Source organism: Ceraceosorus guamensis, assembly GCF_003144195.1.
Source record: "Ceraceosorus guamensis strain MCA 4658 unplaced genomic scaffold IE81scaffold_149, whole genome shotgun sequence".
Classification (NCBI taxonomy): Eukaryota; Fungi; Basidiomycota; class Exobasidiomycetes; order Ceraceosorales; family Ceraceosoraceae; genus Ceraceosorus; species Ceraceosorus guamensis.
Genome location: NW_020290144.1, coordinates 1 through 23,741, shown reverse-complemented (window position 1 = coordinate 23,741; position 23,741 = coordinate 1). Strand labels below are relative to the sequence as shown.

The 23,741-nt window shown below is 55.8% G+C and overlaps 9 protein-coding genes across 9 annotated transcripts in view; 1 reads left to right on the top strand and 8 right to left on the bottom strand.

The window, feature by feature from the left end:
• Positions 1 to 1,623, bottom strand: part of IE81DRAFT_51263 (hypothetical protein) — a 2,146-nt gene extending 523 nt beyond the window's left edge. Inside the window, exons 1-2 of the mRNA XM_025517405.1 lie at positions 425 to 1,623; positions 120 to 174 (exon numbers count right to left, since the gene is read on the bottom strand). Coding sequence (XP_025366228.1) covers positions 120 to 174; positions 425 to 1,398 — 1,029 coding nt within the window. The 5' untranslated portion in view covers positions 1,399 to 1,623. The remainder of the gene's footprint in view (positions 1 to 119; positions 175 to 424) is intronic.
• A 1,321-nt stretch (positions 1,624 to 2,944) lies between these two features.
• IE81DRAFT_276012 (transcription initiation factor IID, 18 kDa subunit) lies at positions 2,945 to 3,614 on the top strand (the record flags this gene model as incomplete). Its single annotated transcript, XM_025511463.1, has 3 exons — positions 2,945 to 2,990; positions 3,103 to 3,254; positions 3,510 to 3,614. Coding segments are annotated over 3 exons (303 nt in total), but the record flags the coding sequence as incomplete, so codon positions are not given.
• A 175-nt stretch (positions 3,615 to 3,789) lies between these two features.
• Positions 3,790 to 9,091, bottom strand: IE81DRAFT_326910 (hypothetical protein). The gene is made up of 3 exons (XM_025514945.1): positions 8,721 to 9,091; positions 4,393 to 8,574; positions 3,790 to 4,273 (listed from the first exon to the last, which is right to left on the bottom strand). The coding sequence occupies exons 1-3, from the start codon at positions 8,796 to 8,798 to the stop codon at positions 3,938 to 3,940; spliced, it is 4,596 nt and encodes a 1,531-aa protein (XP_025366226.1). The 5' UTR covers positions 8,799 to 9,091; the 3' UTR covers positions 3,790 to 3,937.
• Positions 9,092 to 9,373: 282 nt separating this feature from the next.
• On the bottom strand, positions 9,374 to 11,706 carry IE81DRAFT_353484 (hypothetical protein). Its single transcript, XM_025516648.1, has 13 exons — positions 11,251 to 11,706; positions 11,162 to 11,171; positions 11,055 to 11,066; positions 10,954 to 10,992; positions 10,861 to 10,892; positions 10,784 to 10,797; positions 10,671 to 10,709; positions 10,579 to 10,590; positions 10,426 to 10,505; positions 10,190 to 10,363; positions 9,822 to 10,115; positions 9,625 to 9,733; positions 9,374 to 9,551 (listed from the first exon to the last, which is right to left on the bottom strand). Exons 1-13 carry the CDS (start codon positions 11,253 to 11,255, stop codon positions 9,526 to 9,528), a joined length of 846 nt encoding a protein of 281 aa, XP_025366224.1. The 5' UTR covers positions 11,256 to 11,706; the 3' UTR covers positions 9,374 to 9,525.
• On the bottom strand, positions 11,353 to 11,613 carry IE81DRAFT_274562 (hypothetical protein; the record flags this gene model as incomplete). Its single annotated transcript, XM_025511447.1, has 2 exons — positions 11,353 to 11,391; positions 11,458 to 11,613. Coding segments are annotated over 2 exons (195 nt in total), but the record flags the coding sequence as incomplete, so codon positions are not given.
• A 971-nt stretch (positions 11,707 to 12,677) lies between the features above and the next one.
• On the bottom strand, positions 12,678 to 14,389 carry IE81DRAFT_326907 (bud site selection-related protein). Its single transcript, XM_025514944.1, has 4 exons — positions 13,772 to 14,389; positions 13,532 to 13,598; positions 13,319 to 13,406; positions 12,678 to 13,163 (listed from the first exon to the last, which is right to left on the bottom strand). Exons 1-4 carry the CDS (start codon positions 14,032 to 14,034, stop codon positions 13,135 to 13,137), a joined length of 447 nt encoding a protein of 148 aa, XP_025366223.1. The 5' UTR covers positions 14,035 to 14,389; the 3' UTR covers positions 12,678 to 13,134.
• An 828-nt stretch (positions 14,390 to 15,217) lies between these two features.
• IE81DRAFT_332605 (acetyl-CoA synthetase-like protein) lies at positions 15,218 to 17,616 on the bottom strand (the record flags this gene model as incomplete). Its single annotated transcript, XM_025515324.1, has 9 exons — positions 15,218 to 15,271; positions 15,364 to 15,606; positions 15,690 to 15,781; positions 15,829 to 16,000; positions 16,096 to 16,185; positions 16,258 to 16,329; positions 16,429 to 16,864; positions 16,967 to 17,329; positions 17,459 to 17,616. 9 exons carry the CDS (start codon positions 17,614 to 17,616, stop codon positions 15,218 to 15,220), a joined length of 1,680 nt encoding a protein of 559 aa, XP_025366222.1.
• Positions 17,617 to 18,462: 846 nt separating this feature from the next.
• IE81DRAFT_51052 (acyl-CoA oxidase) lies at positions 18,463 to 22,066 on the bottom strand. Its single transcript, XM_025517404.1, has 10 exons — positions 21,408 to 22,066; positions 21,071 to 21,174; positions 20,822 to 20,955; positions 20,613 to 20,739; positions 20,310 to 20,536; positions 20,115 to 20,204; positions 19,841 to 20,033; positions 19,695 to 19,767; positions 18,897 to 19,612; positions 18,463 to 18,736 (listed from the first exon to the last, which is right to left on the bottom strand). Exons 1-10 carry the CDS (start codon positions 21,879 to 21,881, stop codon positions 18,526 to 18,528), a joined length of 2,349 nt encoding a protein of 782 aa, XP_025366221.1. The 5' UTR covers positions 21,882 to 22,066; the 3' UTR covers positions 18,463 to 18,525.
• On the bottom strand, positions 21,995 to 22,502 carry IE81DRAFT_51048 (hypothetical protein). The gene has a single exon (XM_025517403.1). The coding sequence runs from the start codon at positions 22,405 to 22,407 to the stop codon at positions 22,108 to 22,110; it is 300 nt and encodes a 99-aa protein (XP_025366220.1). The 5' UTR covers positions 22,408 to 22,502; the 3' UTR covers positions 21,995 to 22,107.
• Between the last annotated feature and the right edge of the window lie 1,239 nt (positions 22,503 to 23,741).

The following is a 23,741-nucleotide window of genomic DNA, read 5'->3' as shown; positions in this document are numbered from 1 at the left end:
AAAAAAAAAAAAAAAAAAAAAGGGTCCGCAAATGAGCGGAGAAGAACCGGTCAGTGAGACAAGTCGACTAATTTGCTTTGGCCCATCCCCTTCCAAATCGAGAGTATGCTGCAACTCACAATCACAATGTCATCCATGACAATGATGTGTGTTTGGTGCCATCGACATGGAAGACTTCGGAGAAGGGGCAAAGGTGCGCGGGAGTGAGCGACTACGACGAAGCTTCAAAGACAAACGGGCGTCCCTGGTCGACTGTGCCATTCTGCCCACGCTACCACACGCTCCCGCCCTGACGACTGCTGCCGAAAGCGGCGCCCGCATATGCTCCCTGCCCCACGCTATTCTCTCCTCCTACACGCCCTCCGCTCCGCTCGCTCGCCGGCTGCCGCAATCGGAAAAGCAAAAACAAAGACAGAAGACTCACGTCTTGTCGAGCGCATCAAAGACCATCTGACCCTCTCTTCCCACTCCCTTTCCGATCCTATTATACCTCTTGTTCGAATCCAAAGCAGCCACCCTCTCCCTATTCTCCACCTGTGCCAAGTTCACGCTGTTCAAGCCGCTCAATTGAGATGCTCCGCTAGCTGCCGCACCGATCGAAGTCTGCACGAGCGAGACGGATTTGATGCTTCGAGTCTTGAGCAATCTGAAAGAGGTGCGGGCGAGAAGAGCAGGGGCAGGAGCAGCAGCAGCAGCAGGAGCAGCAGCAGGGGAAGAGAAAGAGGAAGAAGGGACATTCTTGCCAGCCGAGATGATGCTCGGATCCGAAATGGCCGACGATGTCGATGGCTTCGTGTTGGGCGAAGCACCTCCCAACGCAGCGTTGGAAGCAGCAGCCAGCACAGTGGGATTGATGCATGCCGCGCCCATATTTGTTCCCGTGCTGCTCGTCGCACCTCCTACACCGCCAGCAGAGGCATCGCACTGCAGAACCACTACGCCCAAAGCCTCGTCGTACGCCCACAATTGTCCAATCACCGTTTCGCCTTTCTCTTCCGACATTGCCGCATCTCCTCCTCCTCCTCCTCCTCCTCTGACAGATGCCTTCTTGTGCCCCGATCCGGCCGTCTGCCATGCTTGATTTGCATCTGTTCGAGACGAAGAGACGGGATTACCATTGGGATAGAGCACGAGGGAAAGTGTGAGACCTAGTAGAGGTGCGAGGTCTGATGAAGGTGCAGCTTGAGCTTGAGCTTGAGCTTGCGTCTGAGCCTGCGCTTGCGGATGTGCTTGAGGAGTCGCTGCGATAGCAGTCGACTTGCTGCTCGCGCTCCCGCTCGTACTGTTCGCTGTCGCTGCAGCGGTATCGCGCGGGTTGGAGGACTTGTGATGATGGTGCGACTTGTATGCTCCTCCCCCTCCTCCCCCTCCTCCTCCACCACCACCTTTGGGAGGCATGCTCGGCTCGACTCGACTGGCTTCTCCTGTTTTGCTCTTGATGATTCGATCTCTGCCTACCGGGCAGTCCTGTGCGCTCAGTGCGTGCCTTTATAGCAAACCAGAGCCACACTTCCCGATGAATGCTTGGTATACGATGATGACTGGCAGTCACTTGGTGGTGGGAAAGTGGATGAGCGGGAATGTGCAGGCAGCGTGTATGCGGTGTTGCCGTGCCATCATGATGGTTGGTGCACACCCTGCCACCACCACCACCACCACCAGCAGCAGCAGCACGCTCCACGCAGCACACGCCCGCGACTCACTCTTGACTCGTGCGGTGCGGTGCGGTGCGGTGCGCACGGGCGATGCAGCCGATTGGTTTAGGGTCAGGACCACGTGACAGCGCTTCTTCACAGCTGCATGCACGCATCCGAAGAGTCGCGATCGAGTTGTCTGACTCGTGAACGACTATTGACGTTGACTTCGCATCACTCACACTCACACTTTCACTCAAAAACTTGATCCTTGCCCTGCTTGCTTGCTTGCTCACCCTTCCTACTGCCACTCAGACTCTCCCGCGCTGCTTGGCGCTCCATGTAGGCCTCAGCTCCAAGTTTCAGCCGCTGTAATCCCTCGCGGCCGATGACAAAAGAGGCAGGAAAGCATTCATCGCAGCGATCGAGCAGAGTTCAAGTTCCACTCCATCACCTCCATCACTGCCCCTCTCGCCTGAATCAACACGCTTGGCATCTCCTCATTGGCCACACAAGCTCCAAACACCCGAGCATTCGGCGTGATGGATCTCTCTTCCACTTCGTCGGCGCCGCCTCAGGCACAAGCTCAGCCCCAAGCATCAGACTTCGGCTTGAACGCGCCTGACATAAAGCAAGAAGAGCCCAGCACTCCCCATTTCACACACGCACAGGCACACGGGAATGTGCGCGACGTAGCAGGACAAAGCTCGATGGATGTTGAGATCGCAGACTCACAGATGGGCCAAGATAATTCGAGCGTCGCTGAGATGGGAGGTGCAGGTGGGAGTGCAGGTCGAGGCGCGAGCGCTCGAGGAGGCGGAAGAGGTAGAGGGAGGGGCAAATCTCGGCGAGGCGGTGCAGCAAGAGCGTCAGCGGGAGCGGAAACGGCGGCAGGAGCAGGCGATCAGAGGAGCTTGAGTGGAGCGGATGCTACTGGTGAGGCCAAGGGTATTGGTCAGCAAGGCAACCCCAACGAACGTGGACGAGGTAGAGGTAGGGGAGGAGCAGGTAAAGCAGGACGAGGTAGAGGCAGAGGGGAAGGTCGAGGGAGAGGTGCGGGCAGAGCAAGAGGTAGAGGAGCTTCGAGCGCTAGGAATCGAGCATCTGGTACGGCCGATCGGGCTGCATCTGTGCCAGGCGGGAACGACGCGAATGATGCTATTGGTGCTGCTGGTGCTGGTGCTGGTGCTGCGGTGTCGAATAGGGCCGAATCGGGTCGGTATGGTACAGCTGGGCTGAGAAGGGAAGGTGCGGGACAGGTGGTGGATGAAGCGGTCAGTGCTGCTGCTGCTGGGGGCGCTGGAATGGGAAGAGGCAGAAGACCCTACACTCATCGTGGCGTATTCACCAAAGACCGTGAGTGTTGGCCAAGCTTCAAGCTTCGAGCAGTACGTGCAGCGCCTTTGACCAGTCAGTCCATGACACCTTTCCAATCCCTCCTCGCTCTCGCTCTCTGCACTCGTCGCAGTGTCTCGATTGATGTATGCGTTTGGGGACAATGCCTTTCCCGATCCGTCCAGCGTGTCGGTCATGGAAGAGCTGCTTGTAGATTTCATCACGGATCTATGTCACCGTGCTCGACCCTCACCATTCTCCGTCGCTCGAGGAGCCATGCCGGTCGTCTTTCCCAGCATCATCTCCGATCCATCGGATTTGGGCGGTGCAGGTGCGGGCGCAGGAGCAGCTAACTCCGCCGCCTCAAATCCTAACAATCTCGACGCTTCTTCGGGCGCATCTCAATCTCAATCTCTCCCACCATCGAATTCCCATGCGCTCAACCTCTTTGCTCATCTAACGCGAGGCGCACCCATCACCTCTGCCCGCGCCGGTCCGCTCGCATCGCCTCATCCTTTTGCCGCGCGAGCTCGTCTAAAGGTGGAAGACGTCAAGATGGCTCTTCGCAAGGAGCCCAAAAAATTGGCCAGGGTGGAGGAATTGATATTTTTGGACAAGGTCATCAGCGATGCTAGAAAGATGCTCAATGTCGATCCGGCCGCCCCCGCTTCCGCTTCCACTTCGACCACGGCACCGACGACGGCAGCGCCTGGTGAAGCAGGCACTGCGGACGCGCACACTGAAGCCGCAAGAGCAGCGGACCAGGAACAGTCAAGTGGGACCTGAGCGATGGACGATGGACGCTGTAGTCGGTGTGTCGGGCACAACATTCCTCATTCAAAGTTGAATGGCGGATACTCCTTTCCAATGTACACTATATTGCAACAAGAATGAGCTGTGAAAACTTAGAGTGATGGATGCGTGCGTGTGGTCGACGAAGGGAACAAGTCCTTGGCTCTCCCGAGAGTTCAGAGACGACGTGCAGGTTGCGCTCCGTCGCTCGTCTCGCTATTCGCATCCGCATCTTCCCCCTCCTCCTCTTCGTCATGCGCGGCAAAGGGCAGATACTCATTCTCCCTAGCCCTAGCCAACCTCCTAGCAATCTCTGCTTCCGACTCTCCATCCGAGTATCCCTCTCCGCCCCATACGCTAAGCGCGACGGGCAGCAATATCAGTCCGTGCGTGGCGCCCAGAACGATAAGAGCGGCCCACATCTTGGCATAGTACAGCTTGAGCAGGTCCGATTTGGTCAGAGCCAGCACGCTGATGCCTACCAGCTTTGTGCCCGTAATGCCGCGGATCACCTGACGCGCAAGAAGAGTAGCGCAAAAGGAGCGGGAGGGAAAGGGAAGGGGAAGGGAAATCGAAAATCGATGAGCGGGGTGGCGCGAGCGTCGCGTGGACCGTTTCGAGACAAACTCACCGAGCTTCCAACGTCGACCAGAGCGGTCCATGCTCTCTCATCTCTCTCCTTCTGAGCCATCGGATGTGCTCTGGGCAAGTTACCGGGCGCTCTGGAAAAGGCTCTAGCTACATGACTGCAGAACTCTACGCATATAGCCGAGCAAACGGACAGGTTGACGAGGGTGAGGGCGTTGAGCTGAATGCCCAAAAAGCCCATGGTTCCAGCAACGCCTATGAGAGCAGACGTCACGCAAAGCACCACGATCCATCCCGTCCTCCACGATCCCAGCAGGAGCGTCGTGATGCCAAAGATGGAAAGCGCAGCTCCGCCCAAGACTTGCAGCGCTATACTGCCCAAGTGAAGGTACTGATCGAAAAAGACGTAAAAGAGGCTGTACGCAAACACTTCCACTCCACCTTGCTCGTTGCGCAAGTTGATGTCCTGCGAAATTCGCTCCGACGCGCGCAACGCATCGATAAAGTCTGCTTGGCTTCGCAGGGGCGTGTGATACGTGCGAAAGTGCGAAGCTGTGACTGACCCAGGAGTCCCTTCCGCAGGCGGGTCAAGGCTCAGAGCAGAGGAGTAAGCCGCCTGGCCGCCGAGCGGACAGTCTTCATCCGTCGGGCTGACAAGCCACTGCCTGAGGTAGCGCATAAACTCGTCGCTCTCGGGCATACCGTCGAGCGTAATGTTCCAAGCCGGTCTCCTATCCTTGAAGCAGGGTTCGCACAGTCCATCGCTATCGCGAGGCGAGCAAAAGACGTTCGGATCCTTGATGCGACGTCTACAGCAGCTTTCCAGCACGGGATTCATCCACTGCATAAAGTCATCGATCCAAGAGCTGGCGGGCTCGGCCAAAAAGCTGCTTTCCGGTCTTGCGCGCTCGCCTTCCAGCGTATTGGCCAGCGACAAGGGAGCGCATGTGGTGAACCTGCCGCAAAGAGCCTGCTGTCCCGTGCGCGCGCGAGGGTCCACCTTGCGAGCAACAAAGTAGACGGGCGGACCGACGTTGAGGTAGGTGTCTACCGCATTGAAATAATCGCGCAGGTAGGAGTTGGCAGGAAGCGCCAGTCTCTGATCCAGTCCCATCTCGAGCCTGCGCATGCCGAGGATCCCAACAACAGCCAAGCCCGCAAAGAGCGCTAGCACTATGCGTTTCGATGTTGGACGGATCAGTTTGGGAGCATAGTAACGTCTTATGAACCTGCCTAAAAGGCCTTCACTCGAGAAGCCACCCAGCCCAGCCGATCCCACCCCATCCAGCGAAGCGTACTGTGCGCTCGAGGAGGGCACGGCTATCTTGAGACAGGGCAAGCAGTCGATCCTTGAACTTTCTGTTCGGTCCGCATCCAGCGCCATGGCTGCCACAAAGACCGTGCACTGCAAGACAGCAGCAATGGCCATGCTGCCAGCTGCATACAGGGCGAAGTTCCTCACGGCCGGCATTGGAACGATTGCTCCCAAGAGGAAAGCGCTCACTTGTGTCGCTGCGCTGAGGAGAATGCTCGGCCCCATGCGGGAGAGCGCACGGGCTGCTCGTTCGGCAGAGGAAAGGTGATATGCTCGTCTGTGCGGTAGACCTCGCGGACCCCCGTACAGTCCCGCGCCTTCATCATCAAAGCTGTCCTCATCTTCATCTTCATCCTCTTCCAAATGAATTCCTCCAGCCGACGCCGAGCCGAAGCTCCCATCCGAGACACGCCCAATACTTGCGGAAGAGTAAGGATTTGCCGTGCTCGCGAGCGCGTTCTGACGATCCATTTCGCTGGTGAGGAGAAAGATGTTGTCCACCCCTACAGCCAGCAGCAGGAACGGCAAGACCTCGCCAATAATCAGCGTCACCTTGACACCAGCTGCCGAGAAGATGGCAACAGCAGAGGAAACGGAGGCGAGGACGACGACAATTCCAAACAGTCCAAGCATGAACTTGCTCTCGACCAAGATTCGCCTTGCAAATTTGCCGCCCAGTCGATGTCTTTGACGAGGGGCGCCTCTTCGGGGAAGGAAAAAGAGCAATCGACTTGCCAGCCCGCTCCGATGGGAGTTGCCGCTCGGCGCAGCAGCCGCATCCTGTGCTCTTGCCGCCCTGAGTTCCGTTGCCAGACCGGCAGAGGTGTTTCCTCCGAGCATGAGTGCCGCATACAAAAACATCAAGAGGTAGGACAGAACGACGATGGGTACGTCCGTGTTGCTCGAGCTTCCCAGCTCTTGCTCAAGGCTGCTCCCTGTGCTCAGCGCAAGCTCGATGCCAAGTGCTCGTCGACGTGCACCGAGAGGATGTTCGGGTACATTTCCGATGCCTGCGATGGAGAAGAGGAGTTGTTCCAGAGCCACTTCCCACTCCTCGGCGCGTTCCTTGACGGTCGAGTCGAGAGAATTGAGGACGACCCAAGTGGTGACGACGGATCGAGCATCGCTGCCTCTGCCTTCTCTATCGCGAATTTCGCCTCCTCCCGCACCCCCGCCCTGTACCGGTTCCTGGACGACGCTTGGTATACCGCCCAAGATTATGTTGGGCTTGAGGGGCTGTTGGAAAGTGGGCAAGCACTGCGCCGGACTTTCAGCGCAATCGTCCAGCCTTTCGGCCCAATTTGTCTCGTCCACCCCCGCACCATCCAGATCGTCTTGGAAGTAGCCGAGGATGCTTTGAGTCACACAAGGTCCGCCATGACCCGATGGTGCGAAGCAGACATCTTGAAGCGTCGTCCCGTTGCTCGTGCGCAGATCGCGCACAGCAGCTTCGAAATCGGCCCACCACACCAGCCGATTCCAGCTAAGCGCGGGCCGAATCTCAGCCAGCTCGCGCTCTTCAGCCGATCCGCCGGCTTTGGCTCTGCCGTCTTTGGCATGCTGCAAGCCCGTCTTGTCCATCATGAATACTTGTTGAGTTCGATAGAATGGTCCAAAATGCTCATCAAAGTACTCTTTGCGAGCCCTGCTTTCGGAATGCGGGGCGACCCAAAGCTTGACCGGATCCGTCTCTACTTCAAATTTGCGCCAACCCAGGTTGCTCAGTCCGACAAAGATGGCAGCGACGGTGAATGTGAGCCAGGGCGATCGAGCGCAGAAGAGGCCTACCTTGTAGAAGACTCGAGTAAGGAGGACGTTGAGTGCGTAGGAGCGTGGTTGGGTAGCGTCGAGCGCATCGATGCCTCCTGAGGCTGCACCCGCACCCATGGAGGATGAGGCGCTGCTGTCATCTTCGCTGCCAAGGTGTCCGAGACCTGTGGCGCCGATCAATCCAGCAGAACGCAGATGCTGGTCCGCAGCTCTGCTTCCGGATGAGTTGTCGACGCCATGACCTCTCCTTGCGCCTTCGATGTCGTCCTCCGTATCGAGCCGTACTCTCTCGTAGCCGCTGCCGTCACTAGCGATGCTCAGCCCGCTGTTCCTATGTCGAATGGCTATCCTCTTTCTTCTCCTCCTTGAAGTGCCGTATCCGACAAAGAAGGCGACAGTGCCTAGGATGTATAGGATGATGAGGATAAGGGAGAAGCATTCCAGCCCGCCGTGACCGACTGTGCATCGATCTTGACCTCTACTGGGAGGTGCGACCGGAGGTAGAACAGCGCATACAGCTGGACAGTCCGTGCATGCGCATCGAGACATGAGCGATTCGTCCGAGCATGCGCGGGGTGGAGGATTGAAGGGGATGGGCGGTAGCGTCGAGACGTTCTTTCGAGCTTCATCGCGTTCGAGCGTCTGACATGGCAGGAGCTGCGCTTGCTCCTTGTGCTGCCTGGGAAAGTCGATCTGAAACGGACTGCCAACCAGCGGTCTCTCATCTCCCAAGAACTTCAAGAACGCGTCCGCATCCTTTGCTCCACCGCCAATGAGGTCCATAGCGAAGCCATTGCTGGCTCCAAATTTGACATTCTTGCAGCTATCGTAGAAGCCCTGCCTGTACTCGTCGCCCACATGGTATTGCACCCTCTTGACAGCTTCATCCCCATCCTTTCCCCCATCCGTCCTCTGCCTCTCCAGCACATCCACAAATCGCGATTGATCGGCAGAGCAAGTGAAGGAGCAGAAGAGAGCGCGGAAATTGTTCCGGCAAGCTGGACAGGAAAGCAGCAGCGGCTCGGCTTGATCCAAGTTGGCTTTGAGCGCTTCCACCTGAGGCGCAGTGCAGCACACGCTACCCTCCGCAAACTCTTGTCCGCACACATCCACCAGCTCAGCCCGCAGCTTCTCGTCGGGCTGTTTGTTGGGAAGCGCAAGGCACGCTGAACGAGATCAGACGATGATGCACTACATCCACCAGAAGCCCACCATCTGCCTTTTTCCCCCGGGTCTTTCCCTTCTCTGCTAAGCACCTCGACCAGCCCCTTTACCCCGCCACTCACCTCCTCCGCATGTACCTCTTCGACTGCACAGGGCAATTTCGGCGAAAAGTATCCCTTCTTACCGCACTCTCCTCTCATGTTGCACCTCCCGCCTCTTCTGACATCCTCATGCTTTGCAAGGCTCTCCGACATCCTTTCGGCTCTCTGATGTTGCAAAGGGGCCGAGGTGGAGGTGGTTGCAGGGGTAGGGAGATGGACTGCGGATGAGGCTCACACCGCCAGCGACAGGAGGGGAGTTAGGTGATCTGAGAGCGAGCGAGACGCACACCTCTTTTTCAAACGAGCGGTCCCTGGCGGCTTCCCGCGAGACGGAGAGGTAAGGTGTTGTGATATGGCAAGGACCGCAAAGAAGCTTTCTCAGTCGTGAGCGGTGATGGTCATTCTGGGCGCGTCTCGCTCGATCGTGGGCGCATCTCCCAAACAGCAGCAGCAGCAGCTGATGCATGGCGCGTGCACGCGTGCCTCTTGAGGCGGAAATACTTCATGAACATCAGAGGAGCGCAGCCACAATCTCCGGCCCGGCCCCACATAGTATCTTCAGACAGAGCTACAGAGCGCTTCGTAATCACGAATGCCAAGTACCTACGGGTTGCTCACATGAATGCCGATCATCCGCGAACGGTGATTTCACGAAACGATCCGGTGCGAGGTCACTCGATCATCTTCATCATCGTCACCCTCGCCGTGGATGAGCAGAGGTGTGGTGCGTACACTGAATGCTTAGGCTCGGTGGGGCATCGCCCTTTGCTTAGTGTGCGAGCCCGAACACGGGCCCTGTTTGAGAGGGGACCAAGGAATATCTGTTTCAGACGGCTGAGAAGCGGAAAGGATCTGTGGTAGCCAACACTCCGAGGTGTCAGCGACGGGATCGAGCCACAATGGAGAAGTTCCAAGCCACACTGACTGTCATGATCGCGGCCCGAGTTCGTCGTTTCATCGCGAAGCTGAGGGCGACGTGTGTGAGGTAATGGCATGGCCCTGACGGCTGAAGCGTGCTTCGTCATCTTGGTGTGCTATTTGGGAAAGGATGAGGCGATCAGCAGCACATCACATGTGCGCCACGGCGACCTGCTTCGACATGCTTAAGCGCATCCGACGCACACGTTGCGGGGTCGACGTGGTCGACGTATTGCCTTGAAAACGGGAATGGTGGAGCGCGCCTGCTGAATTTGGGGTCGGGTTGCGAGCTCCTGCGACCGAGTGGAGCGTTTGACCATGCATTGCTGCTGGATGCTGGATGGTGCGTCGAGATACGGCCTGAGCAGCGTCTTGTCGCTCGTTCGATCGACGAGGCCCATCTGCCTCTAGGCCTCTTGCTTCCACCGAAGCTGCAGCTACTTGCGACTGCCAAAAAGGCACTGTCTGTCTGGGCGACATGCGCTTTGGACTCTCCTGCTGTGGTTTGAAACGGGTGCGCAAAGCTTTCAATTTCCAGTCAAAAGGCGCACCCACTTGCAAGCGCGATTCACCCCAACTTGCCCAGCGTAGAATGGAGTATGGCTGTGCGACTGATTGCTGCCGGTGCCAGTCGTGGTTGCTGAAGCAGTATTCGCCGCAGCGGCGGCGGCAGCAGCTTCCTGAAGCTTCGCAGCTTGGCTGTGGCCGGGCCGCAGACCTTGACGAAGCTGTGCATCGTGCTGGCTCTACAGACGCGAACAACTTGAGTCGTTTGCTTGCGGCTATTAGCAGCCCATTCGCTACCCACTTTAAGACGTGCAAAGTCTTTAGCCGAGGTGCGCAGCGAGTCGCTGAGCTCCCGTGTCTTGCGCTTTTCCGTGCTGAGGTCTGGATGGGTGCAATCGATTTCAACGGCGACGACGGAGATGGTGCAGCTTCCTTGTATCTCAACTCTACTCGCCAGCGTCCATGCCTGGAAGAAGCAGCGAAGACATGTCTCCACGCTCAGAAAGTCCCGGCACTAACTCTAGACTTGTGCCATTCTGTGCTTACGAGAGAGTCGATCGGAAAGCAAGGCTACTTCGGCATTCGCTACGACGATGGGGTGCTGATCAGTCAGTCCTCCAGTCTGAACGGAGCTTGACAGAGCCCGCCCTCAATCGCACCCTCGGAGATGACGCTGCCGAAGCAATGCTCATAGCTGTCAGTAAGCTATGCAGACCAAGGGCGCATCGCCACTCACGTTTGTATGCGCTTCTCTAGCACCCCGTTGCGCTGCGGAGGCTGGGACGCGTCAAGATTCCACAGCCGACTTTGCAAATCCTTTCACTCGTACCTCTTGGACATTCTTGAGAAGTAAGGCTTGGAAGGCTCCCTGAGGACCAGCAGATTAGTATAATGAAGACCTCCTTGGGTCGATTTGCTTGGTCGACTTACCTCTTGCGATGTCTGGTACTGTTGGAAGCCAAGAGATGAGCAGAGCGTGCGAGCAGGCTAAGTAGGGCGTGCGCTAGTCCATGTGGAGAAGAGAGGACTTGCTTCACCTGATAGAAGCTGATCAGAAAGACGCGACCGCTATCTGAATTAAGACATCCAAATACAGGGTGCAAAAGGCGACAAAATGAAGGCGCACCTCATTGCTCGGGTACAGATGTCCCTTCAGTGAGCAGACCAACGGACAAGATCTTCAGCAATGCGCATGCACACGTTTTCCCGGCTGGGTATTCTTTGCCCCCTACATGATGATCTGCGGGGAGAGACCTGCTAGGACGCTCTGCCGAACGTTCGAATTCATGTCAGCGCCCTCGCCACATACTCCTGCGAATCACCAGAGCTTCACCGTTCTGTAGTCTGCACTAGGCTGCAAGCTCGATACAACCACATCGTCCGGTTCCGTAAGCTGCGTTTCGCAAGCTGGGCAGGCCCTCGCACTGGTGAAGAGATCGTTGGCACACTTGAGGCAGAAGATGTGACTGCATGTCGTCACCACCGCCTTGCCTTTGCACCCGTGCAATGCGAGTGAATGCTTCGAGGTGAACGGGAAGCTGGACTGCGCACTACACTTGCATTTCCGAGAAGAGCGGCGCATCACTTACCGTCTACATCAAGACGCCTGCGACAGCGCAGAATGTTGCAATGAAAGCCTTCATCCATTATCGTCTTGTCTCGCTTGCGGACTGTCTAGGCCGAGTCGAGTAGTGCGCGCGGAGGGGCTACGGAGATCAGATCGTCAAGCTCATAGCGGTTCGCACAGTCGTTGATGTCGCTCCTGTGGCGGCGGGCCTTCTTTTTGATGGCGTGAGCGACGTCGAGTCCCGCAAGCGCGAGCAGCGCTTGTCGAGACGTCCAAGAGACAGCACTCGACGCCGCCCACCGCAGAGTCCAGCGGTTGAGGGGGGATTGAAGTGGAAGAGCAAGGAGATCAAGTAAAGAGTGATTGTGACCGGTCAAAAGCTAACAAGGAGACAGCGTAGCCCTCGGATCAGTCGCAGCATGCGGGTTTTGGAGCCTGTGCTGCGCGATGCGTTGACCGTGCCAGCGCCGCAAAGGGAGACGATATGGAGCAGCGTCGCGTGGCACCCAATCCAACGTGCATTATCCACAAGCTTCCACTCTTTGACTCAAATCTTGCCATTTTGCTTCTTGATTCGAACCTCTTGATCCATCTTCATGCGCACGCGTGCTTGATGCTGCCCTCGCGCCCAAATGGTGATTCGGGAATCATATTCAAGATTGCTGCGCCTCGAGCATCCGCAGGGACTACATTTGTTTTGCCGTTCGGATTCTGAATGTCTCTATCCATCATTTGTTGCGCACACTGCAGGTCTCTAAGAATCGAGTGCATGCTGGCATGCAGCAGCAAGGTGCCTGTGTAAGTGCTGCATGCACCCTTCTGAGGAGCAGATCAGGGCTTCCACTCGATGCTGAAGGCGCAGTCACAGTCGTGAGTGAAATCTGTTCTGCGCTTTGCGTCTCACCTGTACCGTATACGGACAAAATAGCAATCGTGAATCAACGAATGCTGAATTCGCAGTCTGGTAATGATGCGGCGGGCGACGGTCCGTGTGCGCGCGTCCCACTGAGCCCGCGCCTGCAGTATTCAGCCGTCGTGTGAGCCTCATCGCAAAGGTTTCAGCTGAAACACATCCCGTCGCATCCATGCTGCACTGCGAGACTGAAGCTGAGCTGAGACATTGTCAGCAGACGAGCGCAGTTCGCAGCACCTAGCTACCATTTACAGGGTTTCTTCCGATGTGCATGCTGCGCATGCTGCTGACCCAGCCTAAGCAAGACCGTACACCTCCTCGGTTGCACACGCTGCATGCTCCCACATGTGAGTGGCCGGTGACATGATTCATTCGAGAGTGCATATATGGGGCGTAGCCTCCATCCACGTACCAAGACATGTGTCCGCGCTTAGAGCTGATCGATCTCGCTGCTGCAGTGCGCCACTCGAAGGATGATCGAAAGGCGAGTCTTGTCCTCTGCATGCATGAGCTGCCTTTCTCGTAGCCCGTCAGTCTGACGAAGCGCACCCTCTGCAGCCTGCGTGCGTATGAGTCAGGGGTGGAATGAGTCGAGTAGTCAGCTGAAGATGCTCCGCCCCTTCATTTGGGAATGCGATCGAGCGTACCACTATACAATGATTGTCGCGCAGAGGTCGCAAAGAAGCCTGGTGAGACTCGTGCCTTGCTACTCACCACAATTCTGACACTCCACGACAGTGCCGGGTCTGAGTTGAGATTTCGGAACTCTGCATACGCATGTGGAGCCGGAGTAGTTCATGTCCTTCAATCGTGAATGACAGACATGCAAGTTGTGCGCGATGCGAGTGAGTGAGGTAGCGGTTGAGTTTGCGCCAGAGCACCTCTCGGACACGGTTGCGAGCAACAAGATCTGCGCTTGCGACTCACCATGGCTTGAATACACCTCACGCAGCACAGCTTCTCGTAGCCCGACCTCTTCCACTTTGCTATCAAGCTGCGTCACAAACAGTCGTGAGTGAGTCGCGAATGGTGAGCATGCCACCATCTTCATCAGTCTTGCAGCCTTCCCGAGAGCTCTACCTCCGTCCTGCACTTCGAGCCTGTATCCGTAGTGGTGCGCATCTCGCGTCCCTCCTGACCCATCACACTCAAGACTGTACCACTCACTTGGCGTCCGCGTAGCCCTGCTTGACGAGCCAATCGTACAGCTCCTTGCTGATGGCTTCTCTCCCATAGTACAAGTCGTAGATGTATCTGCTCCTCGTATGGCTTATCCGCATGATACCCCACAACACCTCGTTCTTCCTCTTTCCCTCTCCCTCTTCATTCTCTGCATCCCGCATCGCTCTCGAGTAGTCTTCTAGAATATCCTCAATATCCTCGAATCCCTCGGGAGGAGGCGCAGTTCGCGAAGTGCGAATCTTTGGCATGCTGTCTGCGACGTCTGAGCGCTGAGTGTGATGATATCCGACTTCCTCCAAAGAGCGGCGACGCGGCGTGGTGAGATCACGCTCCGGCTATCGGGGCTTGAGAGAATCAAGAATTCGGAGATGTAGACTTCATCAATTTCACTGTAGCTTCGCCTTGAGATGACGGTAGGAGCGTGGATGCCGCCGTCTGGCCGGTCAAAATGTGACTGTTTACAATTTGAATTTGATCCGTGAACGTTGGATATTTGATTTGAAATTGGAATTTGAGGTTGAATACTCGAGTCAAGAGGAAGCGTCATTCAGTTTTTGAGTCAAGAGCCATGAGTCAGGGAGTCAAGAGTCAAGAGTCTACTTTCATGTCGAATCCATACATGCAGTCAAGAGTCAGAAGTCAAGTCAAGACTCACACTCATCAGGATTTCCGGAAGACCGGGTCACACACATCACGTGAGGTCGACTTCGCCGCGCTCTCTTTGACGTGCGAGAGGATTCAAAATTGCGCGACGATGCCGGCGCGGGTACTCAAATTCAAATCACGAACTCTTCTTTCTGTCCCTTGATGTGCGTGCCACTCAAAATTGAAACTAAATCAAGCATCGCGTGTGCCCATGCACATATTCAAATTCAACAGCAGCGCGAGCGCGGTACCACGTGATGTCGCTAATTAGATTCAATGATTCAAGATTCAAGATTGTCAGCGCAAGGCGTAGAGATGTGCCTAGAGGTTCGGAACCTGCGAGGCACTCGGAAGGTTGTTTAAAGTTCTCTTCCCGCACAATCACACCTTTCGCTCGAGGCTGCCAAGCCGTCAAGCGAGACAGAGGTAAAGGCGCAAGAAGGTGAAGAGTATCAAGATGCCTTTCGCAAATTAAGCTGGCAGGTCTGAAGAGTCGGCACCTGGTCAATTAAGGATTCGAGAGGCCGTCCGAATCGACTCTGGTCTTGCTTCGTAAAGCGCGGAAAACAAGTCATGGGGTTTGGATGCATGCAGTCAAGACGTGGCGTATGATTCAAAAGCGACAATGCGTCGCTTACAAGACAGGCGCGACGACGAGGCGCGAAACAAGAGGTTCGATGGTAGATGACGTCGTTCGCTGCGTCAGCCGAGCAGCTGATACGTCGGCTGCAGGCATGGCAAGGGCTTGAAAGCTTTCGCGTTCATGACCGCTTTTCTATCACGTGTTCAAACCGTGACTGCGGCAGGTGCTGTAGGTATGGCGAGCTCTTTGCGCAAGATCTTTGCGGATTAGGTCGTTGAAACGATGTCAGCATATGTAGAGGATGCGGCCGGCATCAGCGAGTCAATGCAGTCTCTCCGCATCGCCTCACCTTGCCCGCGGCACTTCTTGGCACGGCCTTGACTGCAAACAGTCCAGCTCTGAGACGCTTGAAGGGAGCGACTTGAGAAGTGAACCAAGCGTCTATGGAAGCTAGAACTTCGCTTTCCGTCTTGCTGCTGCTGCTGCTGCTAGCTGCTCCATCTTTCAAAGCCACAAATGCTGCGGGGAGATCGTTGCCATCTTTCTTGACTCCAATCTTTGGCAGCGACAGGGCAGAAAAGATCTCAGCACGCTGATATTTGGAAGCGCAGAGATTGGTCCCCAGCGCATGAAGGGAGCCGGGCTTGTCAGAGCTGTCATCTTGCATCTACTCACCACTGCCGCATCTTTAACATCCTCGTGCAGAATGAGCACAGCCTCGACTGCAAGTTGGAGCGGATACAGTGCAATCTCGAGGTGAATACGACCTATTGGCGATATTCATGTCTGCTGATGATGCAAGATTACGACTCACGCTCGCTGGGGCAGACTTGGTAGCCATTGTACTTGAGTAAATCTTTGAGCCGGTCGACGATGTAGTAGAACCCATCTGCGTCCCTAGTAGCCACGTCGCCAGAGTGGAACCATCCTTCCTCGTCGATGCAATTGGCGGTCTCTTCTGGTCTGTTCAAGTAGCCCTTCATTGTCTGTTTACCCAACATGCAATGATGGGATTTCGGTAAGTGGATGAGCAGCGTTGCGAAGCAGGATAGTGTTTGGCTCCAGCGTCCAGTGTACTCACGTTAGGTCCACGCAGCCACACTTCTCCACCGACGCTAGGGTCAGCGTCGGAACCATCTGGAGCTACCAGCTTGGCCTCTTGGTTTGGCAACTGCAGCGGAGGACGTGGATGATCAGGTCTTTTCGAGCAAAGCTTTCAAGCATCCGACCCGCAGTCACTCACCAATTTCCCCACAGAGCCTTCGCGCGAGTTGGCTGGGCCAGACATGAAAACGGCTGGCGACATCTCCGTGAGCTGTAGGAGAAGACGAGAACTGCAGCAGCTCAGCTCAGTGCCACAACTTGCGCGCATAGACCGCGTCGGCCAGACATTGAAGATTGGTTTCGTACTCACGCCGTAGCCTTGGAAAGTGGGCACACCGATTCTTTCCTGCACTGCTGCAGCCACTTCTCCACCAAGCGGCGCGGCGCCCGACAACAGCCATCTCAGGGACTTCATACCCTCCGGCTTGACGCGAGGATCTTTGGCCAGGAACATAGCTACGGGCGGTGCAATGTACGCAGCGTTGATTTCCTTGCTTGCGATCGTGTCCAAGACGAGCTGCGGGTCGAAACGAGGCAGCAGCACGAGCTTGGAACCGAGGTAAAGAGCTTGCAAAACGTTGGCAGTGAGCGCAAATAGGTGAAAGATGGGCAGAAATGCTAGGACATTGTCGCTAGAGACGAAAGCTTCGCCAGTGCCCGAAATTTGCAACGTGTTTGTGTTGATATTGAAGTGTGTTGATTGGACACCTTTGGCCTTGCCAGTGGTACCCGAAGAGTAGCACATGCTACGCAAGGAAGCGAAAGGAGAAAATTTGAGCAGCGTCAAATACCGTTCACACCCGCTTCAAACGGCCCGCCAAGTCTCGATCCGTACACTAGGCGCTCACAAAGCGGTTTCCGAACGAGCTTGTTCGGGGGTAAAATGCTCAGGCACAAGTTGATCCTCCGAGAGCAAGCTATCGAGCGACTGCTTCGTCTCTTTAGGGCTATCCAACATAAACACCTTGTTCTCTCCCAAAGCCACAATTTTGGCGGCTTCTTTAGCCGCGGCGAGTTGCGCTGGCCCAGCAAAGATAGCGCTGGACTGGCTGTCTGAAATTTGCAGAGCAATCTCACGGGCCGTGTAAGCTACATTCACAGTAGTCACTATGATCCCTGCCGCTTGCGCTCCCAGGGCCAGTACTACAAATTGCAGCGTGTTGGGACACAAGATCGCAATGGTGTCGCCGCGCTTCAGCGATAGGCTTTGCCTGAGCGCGTAAGCCACGCGCAGAGTCAGCGAACGCAGTGTTCCGTAGCTGGCCCGTTTACAGCGGCCGTTGCCGGTCAGCAACGCCTCTGACGGGTGAGAAGCGACTTTAAACGTCGCCGCTGCTCACCTGATTTGCTCGCCAGTATTGCCCTGCTCCAGAGCAATCTTTTCCGAATCGCGAGCAGCGGCCAACTTGGAAGCGAAGACAAAGTCCCAAATTCCGCAGCTCGAAATATTGAGGTCGATGGCGGCGTAGCCGGCAGGGTAGATTTTGTGGGAGGTCATGATTGGCGGTGAGTGCTTTGATCTCGTGAGTTTGTCTGCTCGATGATGATGTCGACAAGGAAAGCTGAGGCACGAATATTTGGTACAGATAAGAAGAATTTACACATTGGAGTCCATTGACCCAGACTTCAGAGCATGAGGCTGTGCTTAGCCCTGAGTGAATGCGTAGCTCTACCGCAATCGAGTTGCGATTGGTCGAAGCTTACCCCGTTCTGTCACGTCGCCGCGATGAGAGACAGCACTGCCCCACCTGCTTCAGACCTACTGACTGCTACTTGAGTTCGTCCTCCGCGCCAATGATCGCGCAAGGTTACCCAGCTCGACTTGGATGCCCATCCGTCAGACCGAAAAGACAGGAGCGCCTCGCTTCCGTGCCAAGGCTTCTCGCAGCTGGCAACCTGCGCTGCTGGTAAACAACGTCACACAGCACCCAGTCCCATTTGTGCAGCAGAGTGGTGCAGAATTCAAGCAGACCTGTGCCCGCGCGCATTCATCCTTCCTTGCGCAGTCCAGAAAAGAGATCGAGGCACACGACCAGGCTTGTATTCCTCACCCTGCACGCTGTAATAATTCGGATTTGAACATGAATGATGGGTCGCGAAGTGGTGATTGAAAGGCGGGTGGGATGATGCTGCATGCTGCTGCAGGTGTTTACGCAGGTCCACGCTTTGGCCTTGCCCATTCAAGGTTCTGATTCTGACCTGGCATCCTCGCGAACGTGATGCTTTTGCTATTCGTCGATTCTTTCTCTTTACGCTACCTTACGTTGACTCCAAGGTGCAACCGAGACGCAGAATCTGAGAGTGGCCTGCAGACCGTGACATTGGCACGCGAGCAACCATTCATCACGCTCTAAGTATTCAAGGACATAACATCAACATTCACCACAGAGACGCAAGAGCTGCGAGCTCAGAGTTTGTGGGGCAAAAGGGAAGCGCTTGGAGGTCGACGCTCTGGGCGACCCGCGATCGGACTGGGCGCCTGACCTTGTCCCGACGGGTGATTCGCAAGGGGCCCAAGAATGTCCACCCAGGCGCGCCTGTTCGTCTGAGCGTGACGGCTGTTCATGGGATCGCGAGCTGCCCACGATACGAGTGAGCCGTACAAGTCTCCATTCTCCCTGCAAGGAGGGGCGAGTAGCAAAGCAATTCATAAGCGTTAGTGTAATGCAATGTAGAGCAGCGGAATTTAAAGTCGTCGAGAACAGCATATGTGGCAAGTATATCCCGGCGGAAAACTTCGCTCGCATTTGCATCATCCCGAGACGTGGGGCTACTCACGGTGCAACAGGTGCTCCCAGCTCCCAATCACTAAAGCCCCAAGCTTCGGCCAGTGCCAAAGCGTGAGGAGCGAGCAATTCCAGCCTCTTTCTTCTGAGCTCCTCCAACGCTCTGGTAGTCGTTGCCGTGTCAAAGCGCGTAGCGTCAGTCTTTTTGCCGCGGTGTTGCAGCGCAAGAATCAAGGGTGTGGGCATGCCAGACAGAGGACTAGGCGCGGTAGTGCAGACCGCAACAAAAAACAGGTCTCGCAAAGCCACAAGGAGCTCTACGATTTTTGGTGGAAGGGAACCGGTGGGAGCGTGCGATATTTGGATACGCTCCATGACTCGCTGGAATCTGCTGTGGATGCTCAGAATGGCGTAGGCCAAGACGGCAGTGTCGGAGAAGATGAGACAAGCGTCCCAAGCTTCTTCGGCAGATTTGCCGCTCGCTCGTTCAGCACGCAAAGCTTCGCGCGTCTGCAACGCCGCATTCAGAGCAGCCAACGCCAAGAAGCGTTGTTGCATTGCGGGAGAGGCAAAGTCTGCTGCTGAATGCACGCCAATGTTATTCTCTTGAGACACGACCGAAGCTGCCGCAGCACCATCAAGGTAGGCGTATTGCTCTGGCAGACGCGACGTGGACAGAGTACCCTCGATGACAGCTTCTAGAATAGCCATCAGTCTTCTGCTCGCTTGTTGGGAGATGATGTAGTTGTCTCCTTCGACTGTGACCATCTGCAATTGAACGGTCCATTCGATTTTCAAAGAGTATGAGCGCCGAAAGGAGGCAGCGCAGCGCGCGTACCTATACACTCACTTGCAAGAACGAAGCGGAAAGGTCTGGAATCCCAGCTGCTTTGCTGTACCCATGTCCTCCGAGAGATCGACGGCTACAAGGGAGATGTGCAGATTCAGTCTTGTAGCGATTTCTCACGAGGCTTGCGACACGTATAGCTTGCTTACATTTCTTCCAGCCCAGCGGAGGCAAAGCCCGTGACAAAGACCTTGAGGGCCGAAGCTGTGGCGTGCGCGTCTTTCAAAGTGGCGACATCATCAAAATCGCTCGTCACCAATGAAGTGAGCAGATCCAAGCTAGAGAGGTGGAAGACGTAGCTTGCCGCGAGAGGCACAAGTAGACGCCATTGTAGACTGGAATCTGTAGGGCGCAGCGAGCAAAGGTCAATCGATACGTGATTCAAGCGGCTGCCTGCATCAGCACTCGTTATTGCGGACTCACAAGAGATGATTTGATTCTCCACGGGCTTTGAGACGTGTTTGAATTGTCGACGCAAGGTTGCAAAGCGGATGCCGATGGTGCTGGCCTTGGCTGTGATGGGCGAGATCGAAGGGGACTCGGGCTCAGCGTGAGCAGCAGCAGCGCAAGACAGCGTGGAGCAAAATCGAAGCAAACATATCGATCCAATCAACTCACCAAGGACACGTCCGCCAAGATGTATGATTCCGAATCGCGCACCCAGCATGGTCCTGTAAGACAGCACCGGATTGGCATTGGGAGTCTTGTTGAGTTGTCCAGCTTGGTGGACGGCGTAGGAAGCAGAGAGCAGGTGATCGCGAGGAACGACGACATTGTCCAACGTCATCCATCCATTATCGATGGGATGAAAGCCGACTTTGGGTCCGATGTTGCCCGTAGTGATTCTGCGCGTCATCACATCTCAACGTCAACAAGAGCTTCTGCGCTTTTTTGAACGGGACTGGTGCCTTGCCTTCTCACCCAGCAAGGTCGTGACCCGTTCTCGTGGATCGGATCTGCAGCATGAAGGCGCTAGGACCATAGTCTGCTCCCCCAACCACCAATCTGGCATACACGAGCGCGTGGGTCACGCTCTGCGCCAGTCCACCTGCAGAATATGAACAGCTCGAGCACAAATCAGCATCGCGAGTCGATTTGACTGTTGAAGGACGGGGATCGAGGGCACGCACCTGGCCACCATTTGCGCGAAGTGATTGTCGGCGTATGCAGAATGAAGCCATCGTGCTTGGCGGAGTAGGTAGCGGTAGTCTCTATTCCACCTCGCACATTGCTTCCGTGCCCAAGCTCGGTTTGAGCATAAGCGCTATTGAGCGAGCGAGTCGAGGTGCGCGAGGAAATGAGCGGGCAGATTTATCGTGTCAGGTGGACCACTCTCGGTCCTGCGCCTGCGCGTTCCTAGATTTTCTCTCTCTACTCACCCAATGATCCTCCAGTCCAGAGCGGCTTGGAGCCAACGTTGCTTTTGCGAAAGGTTGCACGAATGCTGCAGCGTTGGAATAAACAGACATGTGTGGATGTATAGCTGCGGCGCACAAACACAAAAAGTCGCATCAGCCGCTGCCCCCTCTGCGATACGGGGGTTAGCGCAAAGCCTAATCAAGTGGGCAAAAACCTTTCCCCCCTTCTCTGGTCACCCCTCTTGGGCATGTAACCTGCACATTTGTCTGCAGCCAGCACGGATCGCATCGCATCGCATCGCCTCGCCTGCCTCGCGCCCACTCAGGACCACAGTCTGCAGCACTCTTGACTACTCACAGGCAAAGGCTCATCGACGAGCTCATGCACAATCACCATATCCGCCTCGCTCCAAGCATGCTTCTTTCTCAATTCCCAAAGTCTACGAATCTTGAGCAAAGCTGCTCTGTAGCTCTCATCTCTGTCCAAAAATGGACCTTCGGATCTTCTGTAGGGGCCATTCCTTCCAAAAAGATCGTCCGACTCTAGGACAGCTCGAAGCATCTCGACGCGTCGACGTAGCGGTGCGCCTTGATAGAGCAGAGAAGTGAGCGGAGTCAGGTCTGCGCCTATGCTTCGACTGGACTCGAGACGCGATAGTGAGAGATCCTTCGAGGTGCACTCTGACTGCCATTGCCCGCTCTGACCATTCGATGCATGCAGCGAGACGGAGACGGGAGAGGCGAGGTGTTCCGCCTGGAATGGCGATCTTTGAAGCTCATCCGCCAAATCGCAAACGGCTCGGTGGCCGGCCAGCGTGCGGAAAAATGCCATGGTGATCGCAAAAAGGTCGCGGTAGTAGTTGCCAGTGACGCCTTCTGCGGCGGAGCGAGAAGAAGAAGAAGCAAGCGACTAATGATAGATGTTCGATCGACAATGATAGTCTCAAGCTTTGCTGTCTGTGCTACAACACTGGGGGCGAGACGGTGAAGAAATGGATGTCGACTTTTTTTTTGCTGGAACGTTGATATGTTTAAGCCGCCGCCAGGCTTGTCTCCGCTCACTTGGTGGCCCACTTGTGCCGTGCCTCTCCCACCACCTGCTTGGCTGACTCATTCGCTCCGAGCAGAGCTGAGCTGAGCTGAAGCAGGGTCTGTGCTACTTCGAGACAATCTATGCTGCAAGACGAGTACGATAAGCTGTTGTCACGAGTCTCGTGTGTGCCTCGAACGGCCCACCTGCCATCCGAGGCAAAGCGAGGCAAGGATCGGCTCAGCAAGACGCCCGACAGCCCCGGGCAAGTCGAGGTCAGGACGTGCCGACAACGCGACGCGGGTCGAGCTGACTTGGAGAACGTCATGGTAGCGTAGTTCGAATGTTACGTCGAGTCTGAGTCTGGCATGACGGAATCGAAAAGAGGCACAGCACAGCGCTACACGTCCGCAATCACGAATGTGAGGGTTTCGAGGTTCGTTTACACGGATCCCCCTCATCGACTCGCCAACGCTCCGCGCCGCACAGCACAGCACACAACCATCACACAGCACGAGGTGAGCCAAACTCCGACTCCCTCTTACCGATCACACTCACGATTAGCGTAGTTTCGCAGACGTGCGTGCGCAGGTCACTCTGCTGCATGGGAGACCTATAACGGCGCTAAAGGGTGCATCGGCAACTTCAAGGCGGCGGGCGATGCTCGGGCCAACTCCCCCTGCTGTGTTGGTTATACCATGCCGGTGTTTGCATGGGTTCGCGCCAAGGAGAAGAGGTTGGAGTGATGGGGTGGATGAGTGTGAGTGTGAGTCTGCGTGTCAGTCTGCTTCGACACACTCACGACTCCCACTTGTCTGCATCAACGACACACGCCAACCGAGCCCTGATGAGTAACACGACTCACGACTGTACGGAGTTCGCATCCTCACACTTGGAAGTTTGACAAGGATCATGTGACTGAACCCAACAAAAAGCTGCAGTAGCAGCAACACGTTTGCCGTTCAGTGGAGAATCGCGAATCACGAATCGTCCCGAGCGGATGCTCTGCTTTGCTCCCAACGTGGTGCAAATTTCATCCCATCCTTCACACGTATTCAATGCGCATTGCAGCGAAAGAGCGAATGTAGGCTGAGCGGTCTCTTGAGGCTATTTGATCTGATCCATCCATTCCATTCCAGCTGGGTCCATCCGCATCAGCGAGTAATAAATCTGAGTCGCCTCATCGATATTCCCATCCCACCCTCACTTCGAGACGTCAGCCATGTACAGTTCGGAAGCACAGCTGCAGCATTTGAGACTCGATCCACCCGCTCAGACCTACATGCTCGAACTGTGAGTAAGCTGCGGGCTCTGACAAGCGAACAGAAGGGGGCACAAGCAGCATCCCCCCCTCAAAGCTCCTCGACGCCTGTCCGCTTTCTCTGCGGCAGGCTTGCTTACCCATGCATCGGCGTTACGATCATCTCAGGCTGCGAGGTATCTACAATGGCTACTCGGGCAATGTCGCGCGAGCTCTCAAGCTGGATGACTTGCAGGCAGAGTTTCAGGACAGCGAAGCACGGTCCAGTGAGCAAAGTACTGCGCCGAGGCGGCTACTCGGCTCTACTTTGACATGCTCCATACCGGTGACTAAAGGTGAGCAACAATCGATCTGGGGGAGAGGGGGGGCAGGTTGGTAGAATTGCAATGCATTGCCGTGGG